This window comes from Podarcis gaigeae (assembly GCF_964106915.1).
Source record: "Podarcis gaigeae genome assembly, chromosome: 2".
Classification (NCBI taxonomy): domain Eukaryota; kingdom Metazoa; phylum Chordata; class Lepidosauria; order Squamata; family Lacertidae; genus Podarcis; species Podarcis gaigeae.
In genome coordinates, this window is record NC_139679.1 from 120111547 (window position 1) to 120127826 (window position 16280).

General features: G+C 47.2%; 1 protein-coding gene and 1 long non-coding RNA gene across 3 annotated transcripts; both read right to left on the reverse strand.

The window, feature by feature from the left end:
• Window positions 1–2958: 2958 nt before the first annotated feature.
• Window positions 2959–15164, reverse strand: LOC310837435 (uncharacterized protein). 2 transcript variants are annotated; one of them, XM_083724026.1, is made up of 7 exons: window positions 15072–15164; window positions 13900–14347; window positions 12672–12788; window positions 10131–10254; window positions 8168–8250; window positions 5793–5919; window positions 2959–4785 (listed from the first exon to the last, which is right to left on the reverse strand). In XM_083724026.1, exons 2-7 carry the CDS (start codon window positions 14299–14301, stop codon window positions 3782–3784), a joined length of 1857 nt encoding a protein of 618 aa, XP_083580152.1. In that variant the 5' UTR covers window positions 14302–14347; window positions 15072–15164; the 3' UTR covers window positions 2959–3781. The 2 variants fall into 2 exon arrangements, with proteins under 2 accessions (XP_083580152.1, XP_083580151.1); XM_083724025.1 differs by having other exon boundaries at window positions 13900–14367; window positions 15072–15146.
• Window positions 8291–10108, reverse strand: LOC310838318. The gene is made up of 2 exons (XR_014560923.1): window positions 9075–10108; window positions 8291–8528 (listed from the first exon to the last, which is right to left on the reverse strand). It is a non-coding gene; the product is annotated as an uncharacterized lncRNA (long non-coding RNA).
• Window positions 15165–16280: the final 1116 nt, after the last annotated feature.

Genomic DNA, 16280 nt, shown 5'->3' on the forward strand with positions numbered 1-16280 from the left:
AAATAAAAATACAAACAATAACACAATAACACCCCACCCCCAAGAGAGCCACATTTTTAAAGTGCATAGGATGTCCATCAAATGAACCAAAGGCTTGGTTAAAAAGTAACGCTTTTGCCTGGCGCCTAAAGGTGTATAAGGAAGGTGGCAGGTGAACTTTCCTGGGGAGAGCATTCCACAGACGGGGAGCCACTGCAGAGAAGGCCCTGTTCTTGCGTTGCCACCCTCCGGACCTCTTGAGGAGGCACTCAAAGAAGGGCCTCCGAAGATGATCTCTGGGTCCGGGTAGGTTCATATGGAAAGTGGTAGACCTTTAGGTATTTTGGTCCTGAGCCATTTAAGCCTTTATAGGTCAGAACCAGCACTTTGAATTGGGCCCAGAAACTAATTGGTAGCCAGTGCAGTCAACCAGGATCTGTGAAATATGCTCAAAGCATCTTGCACTGAAATTTGCACTAGCTGAAGTTTCCAAACCATCTTCAGAGGCAGCCCTACGTATAACACATTGCAGTAATCTAACCTTGAAGTTACCAGCGCATAGACAACAGTAGTTAGGCTATCCCTGTCCAGATAGGGGTGTAGCTGGGCTACCAGCCAAAGGTGATGGAAGGCACTCCAGGCCATCTGAGCCTTGAGCGACAGCAAAGGATCCAGGATTACCCCCAAGCTATGAACCTGCTGCTTCAGAGGAAGTGTGACCCCATCAAGACCAGGTGACCTCCTAGCCATCTGCTCTAGGAACCACCCACTAACTGAGCCTTATCTGGAGTGAGCTTCAATTTGTTGGCTCTCATCCAGTCCATTACCGAGGCAAGACACTGGTCCAGCACTTCCACTGCCTCATCTACAGATAGAAATAGAGCTGTGTTATCAGCACACTGCTGACGACGTACTCCAAAACTCCAAGCTTTTGCATACTTGTTGATCGTGGGTATCTTGTTGATATTCTCTGTTTCTGAGATACGATAGCCATTTTCAAATATCTAATAGTCTGTCAAATGGAAGATGGAGCAAGCTTGTTTTCTGCTCCAGAGAGTAGGACTGGAACCAATTATTTCATGTTACAAGAAAGGAAGAAGAGGAGGAGTTTGGATTTGATATCCCACTTTATCACTACCCAAAGGAGTCTCAAAGCGGCTAACAATCTCCTTTCCCTTCCTCCCCCACAACAAACACTCTGTGAGGTGAGTGGGGCTGAGAGACTTCAGAGAAGTGTGACTGGCCCAAAGTCACCCAGCAGCTGCATGTGGAGGAGCGGGGAAGCAAACCCGGTTCACCAGATTACGAGTCCACCGTTCTTAACCACTACACCAGCTAAACATCAGGAAGAACTTTAGTTGAGGTTCCTGCATTGCAGGGGGTGAGACTAGATGACCCTTGGGTCCCTTCCAACTCTACAATTCTGTGATTCCCAGAAAATGCATAAAAAACATAATAATAAATAAAATTAAGGATTAGACAAATTCATGGTCTCCCAGTGACTCTTATCCCTAATTAAATGGAATCAAATAGATTATGATCAAAAGGGAGGCAAAAGCACAATACAGTACAGTTATTGAAAATTATATATTATTTATCATGGCTAGGAGGAATAGCTTGGCTTCTGTTGTTCATGCTCTCCTCCTTTCTGGCCTACTGTAATGAGCTCCCCTTGAAGATGATCAGAAATCTGAAGCTAGTGCAGAATTATTATTTATTGTATTTATTTATTACATATTTATTCTGCCCTTCGTCTGAAGATCTCGGAGCAGTTCACGGCATAAAAGTACAAAACAAAAACACAAAATACAGAATACAGTGGTGCCTCGCAAGACAAAATTAATCCGTTCAGTGAGGCTCTTCGTATAGCGGTTTTTTCGTCTTGCGAAGCAAGCCCATTGATAGCTTAGCGGATTAGCGGTTTTTAGCGGATCAGCTGATTAGCAGCTTATCAGCTGATTAGCGGCTTAGGAAAAGGGGGGGAGGGGGAAAAAACCTGCAGGAACTCGCAAGATATTTCGTCTTGCGAAGCAAGCCCATAGGGAAATTCGTTTTGCGAAGCGCCTCCAAAACGGAAAACCCTTTCCTCTAGCGGGTTTTCCGTCTTGCAAGGCGTTTGTCTTGCGGGGCACCACTGTAAAAACAAGAACAAATCCATAAGCCACACCTCCCAAAAACACATTTAAAAGGACATAGAATGTCAATCAGCCAAAGGTCTGGTTGAAGAACGGCGTTTTCTGCCTGGCCCCTAAAAGTTGTATATAATGAAGGTGCCAGTTGAGCTTCCCAGGGGAGAGCATTCCTCAAGCGGGGAGGCACCACAGAAAAGGCCTGTTCTTATGTTGCCACTCTCTGGGCGTCTCGCGGAGGCGGCACATGAAGAAAGGCCTCAGAGGATGCTCTCGGGGTTTGGGTCAGTTCATTTGAGGAGAGGTGCTCCTTGAGGTACTGAGGTCTCAAGCCACAAAGCCCTGATATTGCCAACTTGCTGCTTCCATTGTAAAGAAGAGTAGCTCTGCTGCTCCTGAGCCACTGGAGGAGCTTATAGGCCTGTGTTTTTCAGCCTGGGGTCCCCAGATGTTGCTGGACTACAACTCCCATCACCCCCAAGTCTCTGGGAACCAAGCCATATGAGGAATGGTTGAAGGAGCTGGGTATGTTTACCCTGGAGGAGACAGAGGAGATATGATAGCCATTTTCAAATAACTAAAAGGCTTTGTACAAATAATAAATTGTTGTTGGGCAGATGGAGCCTAGGTTTCATGAATTCTTTGTTTGCATTGTTTTTGTATGTGAACTGCCTTGAGTTTTAAACAGAAACACAAAGTGGACATCCTTTATTTTCCATTTAATTTCATTTCTCTTCCCAACCCTCACTTCTCCTAAGTGCTTAAAAGCCACTTATATCCACGAAAGCTTTGAACTTGAATTCAAAGGAAACCAGGAGAAACATACACACATGCCAGAAGAAGCCAAGAATTTAATATAATGGTTTATTGTAACAAATGGCGACTTAGATTAGAGCATTTGAACAAAACTGAAAGGCTATGTTACTACTGTCTGTAAAGCAGCCTTCATCAATCTGGTGCAAAACATGGGTTTTGTAGTATAGTTGCCATCGGAACAACTAGTGGTCAAGGATGATGGGTTTTGTACTCCAAGAAACCTGGAAAGCACCAGGCTGGCAGGGGGTAACGTGAAGGAAGAGGGTGACAATACTTGACAGCGTGGTCATAGGATCCCCAAAGATCCATTCAACTAAGTGTTCGTCAGAGTAGACCCACCGAGATTAATGAACCCAAATTAGTAATCATCGTTAATTACACAGCCCATTGTTAAGCTATGGAACTCCCTGCCTCAGGAGGCAGTGATGGCCCTAGCTTGGATGGCTTCAAGAGATAGCCAAGAGAGGACAAAGGGGCTATCTCCTTATGGGATAGTTTCCAGGCATATTACTTTTCTAACTTAGGTCTGCTTACTGGGATCCAATTGTGAACAGAATGTGTGAGTAAACTCTTTTTATACTTTTATAGAAGACCGTGTCATGTCTTATTTTTTTATGAGGGACTAAATGGGGAATTATCAACGAAACTTATTTTAGAAGCTTTAGCGAGCTTGAGCAAACGCATCCGCTGTGCAAGTTTAAAAAGGGGAATGTTACTCTGCTAAATTGTATAAATTGTTAACACAAGTTGGAAAGGATATAATCAAACAATATAGCCTCTCCTGCATCCCTGAACATTCCCACACTTGCTTCCAACACTTCTACATGAAATTCCCGTGCAGATTCTCTGATGTGGTGTTAGGCCTGTTCCGGCCAAAGCTCTTTCCACACCTCGAGCATCCGTACTGTTTCTCCTGTGTGGCTCCTCTCGTGGGCATGGAGGCTCGAGTTCTGACTGAACCTTTTCCCACATATCAAGCACTTGTAGGGCTTCTCCCCTGTGTGGACCCTCTGGTGCCTAGCAAGGTCCCCGTTCCTCCGGAAGCAGTTCCCGCACTCCAAGCACTGAAATGGCTTCTCCCCCGTGTGGCTTCTCTGATGTGAAATGAGGTTTGTGCTGTTGACGTAGTTCTTCCCGCACTCGGCGCATTTAAAGGGTTGCTCCCCTGTGTGCAGCCTCTGATGGTTCCTAAGGTTCCACTTGTGGCGGAAATTTATGCCGCACTCGGAGCAGGCGTAGGGTTTCTCCCCAGTGTGGATCCTTTGGTGCCGTGTGAGGTCCGTGTTCTTGATGAAGCTCTTTCCACACTCAGAGCATTTGAATGGTTTTTCTCCCGTGTGGATTTTCTGATGGCAATGGAGGTTGATTTTCTGAGTGAAGCTCTTTCCGCACTCGGAGCACTGAAACGGCTTCTCCCCTATGTGGATTTTCTGGTGGGTCCTGAGGCTCGAATGCCCACTGAAGTTCTTCCCACACTCCAAGCAGTGAAACGCTTTCCCCTCTAGGAGGACTCTCTTACGGGTCTTGAGTTCTGAACGGTGGCTTAAGCCCTTTCCGTACTCGGAGCACTGAAGTGGTTTCTCCAGTGTCTGCGTTCTCCGTTGAACATTAAAACTTGGTTTCAAACCAAAGGTCTTCTTGCACATGGGATGCCTATTCCTTTCTTTTCCTTCCATCATTTTGTCTTGGGTTGGGATTTCCTGGACGTCACAGGGTTGATAAACCACAGAACTTTTCTTTCCCTTCTGTTTTGCTTCCGTTTTCCACCTCCACTCTTTCCTCTCTCTGCTTCTGTCTCTTTTCAGTGACACGCCACACAGTTCTTGCTCAGTCTCACTCTTCCATGTGAGTCTATCACATGCTGGAAAAGAGAAGTGGGGCAATGGGAGTTAAGGCCACAAGAGAGTAAGGGAATTAGTTTGGAGCTGTAAGACAAGAGACACTCCTTTTTATAATCCACTACATTGTGGTGAGGATAATAATAATAATAATAATAATAATAATAATAATTTATACCCCACCCATATGGCTGGGTTTCCCCAGCCAATCTGGGAAGCTCCCAACAGAATATTAAAAACACAATAAAACATTGAACATTAAAAATTTCCCTGAACAGGGCTGCCATCAATTGTCTGCAAAAAGTCGGATAGTTCCTTGGCATCTGGTGGGAGGGCGTGCTACATGGAGGGCACCACTACCGAGAAGGCCCTCTGCCTGGTTCCCTGTAACCTCACTTCTCGCAAGTAGGGAACCGCCAGAAGGCCCTCGGCACTGAACCTCAGTGTCCGGGTTGAACAGTGGGGTGGAGAAGCTCCTTCAGGTATACTGGGCTGAGGCCATTTAGGGCTTTAAAGGTCAGCACCAACACTTTGAATTGTGCTCAGAAATGTACTGGGAGCCAATGTAGGTCTTTCAGGACTGGTGCTATATTAGGTCCAGTCGCGGCTGACTCTGGGGTTGCGGGGCTCATCTCGCTTTATTGGCCGAGGGAGCCTGCATATGGCTTCCGGGTCATGTGGCCACCATGACTAAGCCGCTTCTGGCGAACCAGAGCAGTGCACGGAAACACCGTTTACCTTCCCGCCAGAGCAGTACCTATTTGTCTACTTGCACTTTGACGTGCTTTCGAACTGCTAGGTGGGCAGGAGCAGGGACCGAGCAATGGGAGCTCACCCCTCGGCGCTGGATCTCAGTTTCCGGGCTGAGCAATGGGGGTGGAGACGCTCCTTCAGGTTTACTGGGCTGAGGCCGTTTAGGGCTTTAAAGATCAGCACCAGCACTTTGAATTGTGCTCGGAAACGTATCATTTGTTTCCTAATGTTTACGGTCTGCTTCTGACCCCGGAGGTGAAAAAGGAGGAAAGCTTACACAGAGAGGACACGTTCCAGAAGTTCTCCTCCATGACTTCCCTGTGCAGGTCTCTCTGATGCGGATCCAGCACTGCCAGCTCCTCCTCATTGAAATACACAGCCACGTCCTCAAAGGTCACCAGGCCCTAGAAGACATAGGGTTCGAACAGGCAACAAGTCATGCTTCTTCCCCTTCTACTTACTGCAAGTAAGGCAGTAAAAGTGGGGCAGCCAAGCTGGCGTTTCTCTGTAGGAGGATTTAAGCTGCCAGACCCCAACTTCCATCAGCTCCAGCTAGCATGGCCAATAGTCAGGGATGATGGGAGTTGGGAGTCCAGCTGAAAGGCTGCCAGATCCCGCGCCCCCTCAGATCAATCCGATTTCCTAAATTTATATCCCAGACTTCTTCCCCAAACAGCCGAGGGCAGGAAGCAGCAAATGATAAAGCAGTAAAAACATCTTAGAAACTGGGGAAACTTTCAGCTTGAAAGGCTTGCTGAAAGTCTTGAAAGTCTGCCATCATGGAGGAAATTACACGTTGACATAAGATTTAGAGAAGGCTCGGAGCCACTGGGTGCTTTTTATCTGATTTGGACTGACTCTCCCCAATCTGGGCCCTGTGATCACCCTCTGAGGCCCTTCTCTGTGCGCCCCCTCTCCACAAGGGGTCCAGAAGGTGGCAACACAGGAACGGGCCTTTTCCGTGGTGGCTCCCTCTCTGGACACAACTTGTTTCCTTTCGCAGCTTGAGCTTTGATACTTAGCCCAAATACAAATGTATTACAAGAAGCCCCCCCCCCCCCCGTTAACGCGGGGGGTTACATTCTGAGGCACCGTGCGTGGTGGTGAAATTTCATTTAATTGAAACCCATTGGAAAAGCCTGCAAACACCTCATTCCGCTCTTTCAGTGACATCTTTATGCACGTATACACAGCCATGCACATACATGCCATTTTATTTTTATTATATGTTTTGCTTTTTAAAAAATTTGTTTAATCATTTTTTTCGATACAAACATCAACCGCAAAAGACACATACAACAAAAACCATAATAACAATAATAACACAATTTGACAATTCAGATTTGAATACACTGATATACCACCTTTTTAAACATTTTTTCCCCACCTCTCTCTCCTCCCTCTACTTCCCACAACTATCCCCCTTATTGCTTAAATATTCATTCCAGATTTCTTCATATTTATCCATTCTTATTTTGTGTCGACATGCAATTCGTTTGTATATAACTAATCTGACCATATTATCAATCCATGTGCTCAATGGAATCTTTCTGCGGCTCTTCCAATTCATCAAAACAATGTTTTTTGCTTCTAATATATACCGTATTTTTCGTCCTATAGGGCGCACCAGCCCATAGGACGCACCTCAGTTTGTTTTTTTTTTGGGGGGGGGAATGAATAAAAAAAAATTATTCCCCCCCCCCAGCCACGGCTGCCACCCCAAGCCTTGTGCACACCTGCCTGAAGCACGGGGCACCCTCCAGAGGGCTCCGCGTGCTTCGGGCGGCAGGTTGCCGCCCCAAGCCTCGCGCGCCCGGCGGGACCTCCTACCAGGCGCGCAAGGCTTGCGGACACTCGCCTGAAGCACGGGGCGCCCTCCGGAGGGCTTCGCGTGCTTTGGGCGGCAGGGTGCCGCCCAAAGCCTTGCGCGCTCGGCGGGACCTCCCGCTGGGCACGCATCGTTTGCAGACACTCGCCGGGGCTGCAGGCTGCTGCCCCCAAGCCTTGTGAGCCCGCAGGAACTCCTGCCGGGCTTGCAAGGCTTGCGGATAGCTTCCTGAAGCCTGGAGAGCGAGAGGGGTCGGTGCGCACCGATGCCTCTCGCTCTCCAGGCTTCAGCGAAAGCCTGCATTCGCCCCATAGGACGCACACACGTTTCCCCTTCATTTTTGGAGGGGGAAAAGTGTGTCCTATTGGGCGAAAAATACGGTATGTTTATGTTTTGCTCTTTATATGCTGTCAAATGCTGTTTTGCATGTTTCTTGTACAAATAAAAGTGAAAAAAAGTAAATAAAAATTACCAAAACAGAGAGAGAGAGATAGAGAGAGAGATATATATATATAAAGTCTTTAAGGAAGCTGCATTTTACTGAGTCTACACTGACCGGCAGAGGCTCTCCAGGGTTTCAGGAGTCTCCCAGCTCTACGTGGAGATGCTGGGAACTGAACCCAAGAACCTGCGCATACAAAACAGATGTTCTGCACCAGAGCTATGGCACTCACAATCTCCTCAGTGAGCAAATTGACAGAAGCAAAGGTGATGGTTCAGGCCCAGGAAGATGAGGATAGAACCTGTTCACACTCATCACTGAAGCATAAAGGTGGAATGGGCATTGAAGGTCAGTGAAGGATCTGGGATGATCAACCCCTTACCTTGTCTGGTTGCGTGGAATCCGTTCCCATTCCATCCTGAAGAACAGGCGGCCCCGAACTGATGGCTGCTGTTATTTCACTGCCTGGAATGGCAGGAAGATATTGGATTATTTATACCCTCTGTCTGTTGTTATGTATTTAGATTATTTACATCTGGCTTTTTCTCTGGCCAAGTCACACTAAGTTAGAACTTCAGAAGAGGTTTGCTTCTCAATACCAGTTGCTCTGAAGTAAGACTCACAGAGGGCTTATGCCTTTACACCCTGCTGATGGAAGGATCTGGCTGGCCACTGAAGGAAGCAGGGTGCTAGATGACAGCAGCGAGCCAGCAGTAAATCACCCCAAGCAAGTATTTTTCGCTCTATAGGATGCACTTTTCCCCCTCCAAAAATGAAGGGGAAGTGTGTGTGCGTCCTATGGAGCGAATGCAGGCTCCTTGGCTTCAGCGAAAGCAACGCGAAGCCTCCGAAGCGCAGAGGGAGCGCTCCCTCTGTGTTCTGGAGGCCACACGTTGCTTTCGCTGAAGCCTGGAGAGCGAGAGGGGTCGGTGCACACCAACCGGGATAGCCGCCTGAAGCCTTTGGAGCGCAGCAGGAACTCGCGCTGCGCTCCGAAGGCTTCAGGTTCCTTTTGCTGAAGCCAGGAGAGCAAGACTCTCCTGGCTTCAGCAGAGAGGGAGAGCTGCGCAGCGCCCCTTCAGCGAAGCGGGAAGAGAAATGGAAGGGGCTCCGTTTCTCCTGCCGCTTCGCTGAAGGGGCGCTGAGCAGAGAGGGGGAGGTTTTTTTTCTTGTTCTCCCCCTCTAAAACAAGGTGCGTCCTATGGTAGGATGCGTCCTATAGATTGAAAAATACGGTAACTGTGCGTCCTGCGGTAGGATGCGTCCTATAGGGTGAAAAATACGGTAACTCTTTATTAGCAAAACGGAAGTGTCAGGCCTAATGAGGACTCAGGTCTTGTCCCATGAAGCAGTTGCCAAGACTAGAGGTCCCCACCTCCCTACACCTGGCTGTGTTTCCTCCTCTCCTTCCCAAGCAATCAGAGACTATGCCGGTGTGGCTGTCTTTGCTCCTCCCGCTTCATGCCTCTCTTGGTTCAGAGAGACCAGGAGGGAGGGGAGCTGGTCTCAGCAGGAGGGGGAGACACCCATGCCTCTTCACCAGCCTGCCCCATCTTTGCCTTTTGGCCTCCCTCCTCTCCTGCTTCAGCTTCTGGCTGTGATTCTGGGCTTCTCTCTGTCACATGCTCTCCCCGCTCACTAAACCCTGTTACCTCTTCAGCTTCCGACACCTCCTCCTCCTTGTCTTCTCCCTCTGACTACTCATCGTTGTCCTACCACCAACCCCCAAGCCATGAGCCTTCTTCCCTTGCGGGTTCCCCAGCTGGTTCCTCCACCATTCCTCTGCGTCTGACCGTTCCCTAACCACACGGTGGACCTTTGGATTGATCAAAACTTATGTTCTGATGCACACACATGAGATTGAAGCCTTAGAGCATCAAACCACTTCCTCCAGAAGCAAGTGGGTAAGGCAGCCTCTGGCAGTCCCACCTGACATCATCAACTGGTTTTGGCAAATATCTGCCAGCCCAGGGCTTCCTGGGAAGAGATCCCCTGAAGCCAGCTGGACTGGAAGAGGAAGACTCAAGGTGGTGATCTTAGATTTAATACTTGCATTCTGCTTTTCCAACAACAAATGTTGAGCTGAAAGCATCTCATGATAACAATAGCGTTGAAAATTAACAAACATTATGGTCACTGTCATATTAAAGTCACACCTATATAAAGCACAAACAAGTTTATCAAAACAGTACAATACAAACTCATATTAATTCAGAATATCAGAAATAACTACTGAGCCCTCTGCCAGTAGATAAGAATGCAGAAAGAAAACGAAAAAAGGTTCCAATAATTTATTAGAACTTGGACACTGATTTTTATCAAACGTTAAACAGAAGGAACTTTACCTAGAGAGGTCATGATCCCGCATTTCTTCATGACCTCCCTGTGCAGGGTCCTTTGGTTTGAATCCAGCAGCGCCCACTTCTCCCCAGTGAAGTAAACAGCCACCTCCTCAAATACCAAAAGATCCTGAAAGAAAAAGAAACATTGCACAGTTATTGCTGCAATTCTCCCCCCTTCAAGTGCAATCAGACAAAACAATTAAGGGTGAGGTTGGCGGGTATCTCCTTATAGGATTTAAACCTTCATGAGGGCCATTGGGAAAATAAGGAGCTGGATCTAAGGTAGGGAATGAGGCAGATTGACAGAGAAGTGTTCTGCCCGTCACATCGGAAACCTCTACTCAAGACACCCCTTATTGTGGGGTACCTACTGGTACCTTCTATCACTTGAGGTAGAAATTCTGCAGAAACTATTATCAGTGAGGCCGGTGTCACTACACCAGAGTGAGGCCTGACCACAGAACTGGTAAGAACTGTTACAAAGTGCAATGTATAATATGTGCGGCTGCCTCTGAAAACTTCAGCTAGTGCAGAATTCAGAGGCCATGTTGCTCACTGGAGCAAGATGGTTTGAGCATATTACACCGATCCTGGTCCGACTGCACTGGCTACCGATTACTTTCTGGGCCCAATTCAAAGTGCTAGTTTTTGTCAGCATCGCCCTTGAGCCAGTGTCACCAACTGGACTCATGCACTTCAACCCCGACTGGGCTAGGCGAGCTGGGTAGCACTTCCAGAGACCACCTTCTAGACAGGAACAGGTCAAAGTGCTGTGGACTCACAGCTTAGAGTTGTGAGCACCGGATTCACTTCCACAATACAGTCGTCGCACAGCAGAGTATAGCAGAGTCTAGCAGTGTATACACGACTCGGAGAGCAGCTCTGTAGAATATCTTCTTTTATTCTATAACTACAACTATAATACAAAATTATATACAGAGCTAAATAGGTCTAAGCATAAATGAATGCTGCACTGAGTGTCTGCAGCTGCTCTTAGAAGCAACCTTATCTATACATACGATCTCTCTCTAACACTCAGTCTCTCTCTCTCCGACACACTGACTGACTGACTGACTTGATGCTGGAGCTGAATAAGTAGAAGGCAGAACACTGCTCCTCCTCTCTGGAGAATCAGCAGACTCGTCAGGAGATTCTTGGATATGGGAGGGGTGAAATCTCCTCAGTTTTGACCTATAAAGCCTTAAACGGCTCAGGACCTCAATACCTCAAGGACCGCCTCTTTCCATATGCACCTGAGATCACCTTCTGAGGCCCTGCTTCATGTGTCTCCACCTTGAGATATCCGGAGGGTGGCAACACGAGAACAGGATCTTTTCTGTAGTGGCTCCCCATCTGTGAAATGCTCTCCTCAGGGAAGTTCGCCTGGCGCCTTCATTATACACCTTTAGGTGCCAGGCAAAAATGTTCCTTTTTAACCAGGCCTTTGGCTGACCTGATTTACATCCTATACCCTTTTAAAATGTGGCTCTTTGGGGGGTGTGGTGTGGGTTACTGCTTTCATTTTTATTTTGTGGATCCAAACTACAAGAAAGAAGATTCCACCTAAACATTAGGAGGAACTTCCTGACAGTGAGAGCTGTTCGACAGTGGAATTTGCTGCCAAGGAGCGTGGTGGAGTCTCCTTCTTTGGAGGTCTTTAAGCAGAGGCTTGACAACCATATGTCAGGAGTGCTCTGATGGTGTTTCCTGCTTGGCAGGGGGTTGGACTCGATGGCCCTTGTGGTCTCTTCCAACTCTATGATTCTATGATTCTATATATTGTGATCTTTCCTGTGAACCACCCTGAGACCTCAGGGTATAGGGCGGTATATAAATTAATTAAATAAATTAATTAATAGAAGAAACCCAGCGCTGACTGTTAGTGTGAAAGACAACTCCAGATAAGGCATAAGGAGGGCTCTGAACTGAGAGCGAAAAACTTGGGTTGAATGTTTCCAAGGACTGCAGTTGGATGAAGAGATGGTGGGGCGCTGAGGTGGCAGAAAGTGGTTGGCTAGAGAAGAAACAGCCTTGACGATGCACATTTGCTAATGGATATGCTCTCACAGACTCTTTCGTCTGGTAATGCATTTCTGAATGAAGTCAGACTAATTGGGGGGTTTGGTGTCAGCCTTTGAACCCCCATCCTCCACCAAGGGAATTTTCTCCCACAGACTTCTGGGGGCGTCACTGAAAGCATATTCGGATGCTGAGCCACTTCTCTGCAAACCAGCTTCACAGGCTCCAACCCACAAGAAAGCGTGCCCACTTTCTTGCCTTTCCATGGACTTCAGCTGCTGCCCCCCCTTCTCATCAAGAGGAAGACACACTGGACACGACACCTGCTGGATCAACACCTTAGCTAGTGCAGAAATACCCGTCTTGTACCTGCTATACTTTGCAAGCAACACCTTGTACCAATCTGATTGATGCAGCAAAGGCTTTGCCAGAAACAGAATTGGGAGCTTGAGTTCGTCTGGCAACGAGGGCCAGGATCCTGTCCCTACTTGGCTACCCAGTGATCATTCCCCACCGCCTGCTTACCTGATACAGTTTTACTGAGGCGGCTTCCGCCCCACCACAAGGAAGAGAAGGTATTTTCAGCATCCATGGAGTCTCCTCTGCCTCAGGGAGATCAGTGTCTGCCTCCTGCTCGTGAAACTAGAATATGCAGGGAGTAAAAAAAGAAATGGATGAGAAAAAGAATATACATAGAATACATGTTAGGAGATGCCCTAATGTAACATGGGCACCACACTCCAAGAAGGACACTGACAAACTGGAACGTGTCCAGAGGAGGGCAACCAAAATGGTCAAAGGCCTGGAAACGATGCCTTATGAGGAACGGCTAAGGGAGCTGGCCATGTTTAGCCTGGAGAAGAGGAGGTTAAGGGGTGATATGATAGCCATGTTCAAATATATAAAAGGATGTCACATAGAGGAGGGAGAAAGGTTGTTTTCTGCTGCTCCAGAGAAGCGGACACGGAGCAATGGTTCCAAACTACAAGAAAGAAGATTCCACCTAAGCATTAGGAAGAACTTCCTGACAGTAAGAGCTGTTCGACAGTGGAATTTGCTGCCCAGGAGTGTGGTGGAGCCTCCTTCTTTGGAGGTCTTTAAGCAGAGGCTTGACAACCATATGTCAGGAGTGCTCTGATGGTGTTTCCTGCTTGGCAGGGGGTTGGACTCGATGGCCCTTGTGGTCTCTTCCAGCTCTATGATTCTATGATTCTATGATTCTATGTCACTCAATAAAACTTCTTCAGACACTGAATACCTGGGTAAACTAGATAGATAGATAGATAGATAGATAGATAGATAGATAGAGAGAGAGATACAGTGGTACCTTGGGTTAAGTACTTAATTCGTTCTGGAGGTCCGTTCTTAACCTGAAACTGTTCTTAACTTGAAGCACCACTTTAGCTAAAGGGGCCTCCCGCTGCCGCCGCCACGTGATTTCTGTTCTCATCCTGAAGCAAAGTTCTTAACCCAAGGTACTATTTCTGGGTTAGTGGAGTCTGTAACCTGAAGTGTATGTAACCCGAGGGACCACTGTATATGGGATTTTTAAACATTTATATTATAAATACCTAAACAATAGAAGAAAAGGGATAATGGATGACCAGCACATCAGTTGTAATATAGCAGTTAAAGTTTAACAAGTAAGTTATTTTTGCCGCAGCCTCTAATATCCAAAACAATAAAAATGTTTTTGTTTATTTTATAAAAATACAGCCATCAGCACAAAACTGTTAAGATGAAACTCTCTCACCTGCTGCTCTGCCTGCTTCTTCTCCTCTGCCCGACTCAGGAGGAAACCTTCTGCCAGGGCCACCGCTTGGGAACTGGTTTCCGCTCCACATTCCCTGACCCAGCTCTCCATCTCCGGGGGAAGCACAGCCAGGAATTGCTCCAGTATCACCAGGTCCAAGATCTGAGCTTTCGTGTGTCGCTCCGGCTTCAGCCACTGATGGCAGAGATAGTGGAGTCGGCTGCAAACCGCTCTGGGTCCTTCGGCCTCCTGGTAGCAGAAATGCCTGAAGCGCTGGCTTGGAGCATCTGAACAGAGGATGCTGCTTTCCTGACCCAGGATCTTCTTCACGCTGCCTTTCCAGAATTTCCCACTGCTCTCAGCTTGGGAGGCTTGTGGGCTTCTTCCTGTATCCTCCAACATAGTCTCTGGAATCTGGGAACCAGCACTGACAGGGTTGCCACCTGTCCTGTATAATGCAGGATTGTCCTGTATTTCAGTGTGAAATGCTACGTATAATTTACAGATACAGTTGTAGGGAAGTTTTTAATGTTTGATGTTTTATTGTGTTTTTAATATTCTGTTGGGAGCCGCCCAGAGTGGCTGGGGAATCCCAGCCAGATGGGCGAGGCATAAATAATAAAATTATTATTACTGCTATTATTTTGTCCTGAATTTCAGGTCTTCTGCCTGCCTGCTGAGTTAGGGCTCCTCTCCCAAAAACACAGATATTTGGAAGGGTGTGTGGAAGGCCGTGTATTGTTATTATTGTTATTTGAATTTATATACCACCCTATACCTGGGGGTCTCAGGCCAGTTCACAGAATAAAATCAAGATATAAAACCAAAAAACACGTAGTAAAAATAAGCTCTGGGTGGCCAAGCACAGACAGATTTACACATTAATAAGTGTGTGAGAGACAAATTGCAGAGGGGTCACCCTGTGAGGCTGCAACAGATTGCAATGGGTTGCTGTGAAGTCGATTCAGCACCAGGTGAGAAAAACAATCTCCCCCAATCAAAGGCGGGCGCCCTAAGCCCTGGCATCTGGGCTCAGGCAATGGAGCGGGGTCTCTGGAGCTCCTTAAGCTCAGGGGAGAAAAAAGGTTGACGGGCAGGTCCTGCTCCTCCCCAGATGCCTGAAGGGCCCTTCAAACCGTCGCAGAGAAATCTCCCCCCGTTGCCATGGTTACCTGCGGGTCCTGGCGGGCCCGGCTTCCTTCCGGCCGTGAGCGCAGCTCCGCCGGCCTCATCCGGGTCCCTTTCCCCGGCTCACTTCCGCCTCCTCGCGTCGCCTCGGCTGGCTCCGCCCCTTAGCAACCGGGCCTGCTGCTGGCTGCTTAGCAACCGGGCGCCCCCCTAGCAATCGCGGCCTGGTTCAGGGACGCCCGTGTTAAATATTCATATGGATTTTTAGTTGCATTCCTTTTCACCTCTTCTTTTATTCCTCACATTGTATTTGATCGCGACCCCAATGCAAAATCGTCATTCTCTTAAAAGTCATGCAGCACCTAGAACACTGTGTTAACAATTGCTACAACGGGCAGTGGGGAGGGGGGGGGCGGAATTAATGAAATGGTCTGAGAATTGCAAAATATTGGAAGACACAAGATTTACCCACTCTGGAAGAATGGCAGATGAAGATGATTGATTACATGGGATTGGCAGAAATGACCTGCAGAATCCGAGACCAGGGAAAAGAGTTGGCGGAAGAGGACTGGAGGAAATTTAAAGACTATTTACAGAAATATTGCAAAATTAATGAATGTTAGAATGATGTTGGACTGAAATTAAGTGGTTACCAGCTGTAATGCAAAGGTTGAGTAATAGGTTAAAATAATTTATATTAAGTTATTAGAGCAAATAAGAATTTGCTGAAATAAGACTTGAACTGGAATACAAAAGGGGGAGGTGAGAGGAGGTCCAAGATATAAGGTAATGGAAATAAGTGATGGGAATTATATTTGTTTTGTTTTGTTTTAATTGTATTTTTGGTATTTTGGTATTTTTCTTTTTTTCCTGTGTATTACTTGTTCTTTTTGTGGTTTTTATGTTTGTATTAAATTGGAAACTTTAATAAATATTTTTTTTTAAAAAAAAGAATTAATGAAATGGTCTGTCTGGACCACCAGCAGTCTCAAACTACACCTGCGCACCCCTGGTTCTCCTCGCCTCAATATTATTTGTTGTTGTTTAGTCGTTTCCGACTCTTTGTGACCCCATGGACCAGAGCACGCCAGGCACTCCTGTCTTCCACTGCCTCCCACAGTTTGGTCAAACTCATGCTGGTAGCTTCGAGAACACTGTCCAACCATCTCGTCCTCCGTCGTCCCCTTCTCCTTGTGCCCTCCATCTTTCCCAACATCAGGGGCTTTTCCAGGGAGTCTTCTCTTCTCATGAGG